This window comes from Phalaenopsis equestris, unplaced genomic scaffold (genome assembly GCF_001263595.1).
Source record: "Phalaenopsis equestris unplaced genomic scaffold, ASM126359v1 Scaffold191442, whole genome shotgun sequence".
NCBI classification, from domain to species: Eukaryota; Viridiplantae; Streptophyta; class Magnoliopsida; order Asparagales; family Orchidaceae; genus Phalaenopsis; species Phalaenopsis equestris.
Genome location: NW_018211391.1, coordinates 116 through 892, shown reverse-complemented (window position 1 = coordinate 892; position 777 = coordinate 116). Strand labels below are relative to the sequence as shown.

General features: G+C 32.7%; 1 protein-coding gene across 1 annotated transcript; it reads right to left on the bottom strand.

The window, feature by feature from the left end:
• Nucleotides 1-16: 16 nt before the first annotated feature.
• On the bottom strand, nt 17-480 carry LOC110034616 (pre-mRNA-splicing factor ATP-dependent RNA helicase DEAH1-like; the record flags this gene model as incomplete). The annotated part of the gene is made up of 3 exons (XM_020738866.1): nt 17-129; nt 229-308; nt 417-480. Coding segments are annotated over 3 exons (257 nt in total), but the record flags the coding sequence as incomplete, so codon positions are not given.
• Nucleotides 481-777: the final 297 nt, after the last annotated feature.

Sequence of the window (777 nt, the reverse complement as noted above, 5' to 3'; positions counted from 1 at the left end):
GCTAAAAGGCAATTACTTAAAGAGAAGGCACAGAATGGAATAAATAACAAACAAATGATACCAATTTGATGCTCCTCCCATGCCTCCTGCTCTGCAAATGGGTTCATCTTATCAGAAGAACCAGAGTCCCTATATAAAATAATTTATGGTAAAAATATTGCACTAACTCCAATAATAACAGTCCTGCCCTATGATTGATGACTAAGGCAGCTGTAGGAAAGATCATACCTATATCTTTGCATAGCTACAGCAAACCTTTTCTCCTGATTTATACCACCCTCTTGATCATACGCATCTGGTAACCTATACTGAAAATTATTTTATTGCAGATGAGCTCACTGAAAAGAACTAAAATAAAAAAAAATTGACAAGAGATATATCACAAGAAACTTTTCATTAGCAAGATGACAAATCACCTCCTCAATTTTATCAGCATCATCCAAGTGCTGCTTTGCCAGTTCATAAATCTTTTTCTTGTAACTGCACATAAGAAATATTGTATGAGAAAAAAGTGTGTTCATTCAAGAGCTTATTAAAAAAAATTAAAATGAAATATCAGTTCCCTTGAATCTCTGTTTAACTGCTTAAAATGTGCTATAGCTCTAGAAAATGCTCTTAAGAAGAATTGGAATTTAAAGTTCGCAACTTATGATGCCAAATGTACAAAACACCAAAGGCAGAATATTGATACTTTACTTGAAATGTAACCAAAAAATATGTACAACAAGAATGAGCATTAAGGGTAAATATCCCCTCATTAGTTAAAGTTTAAATCAC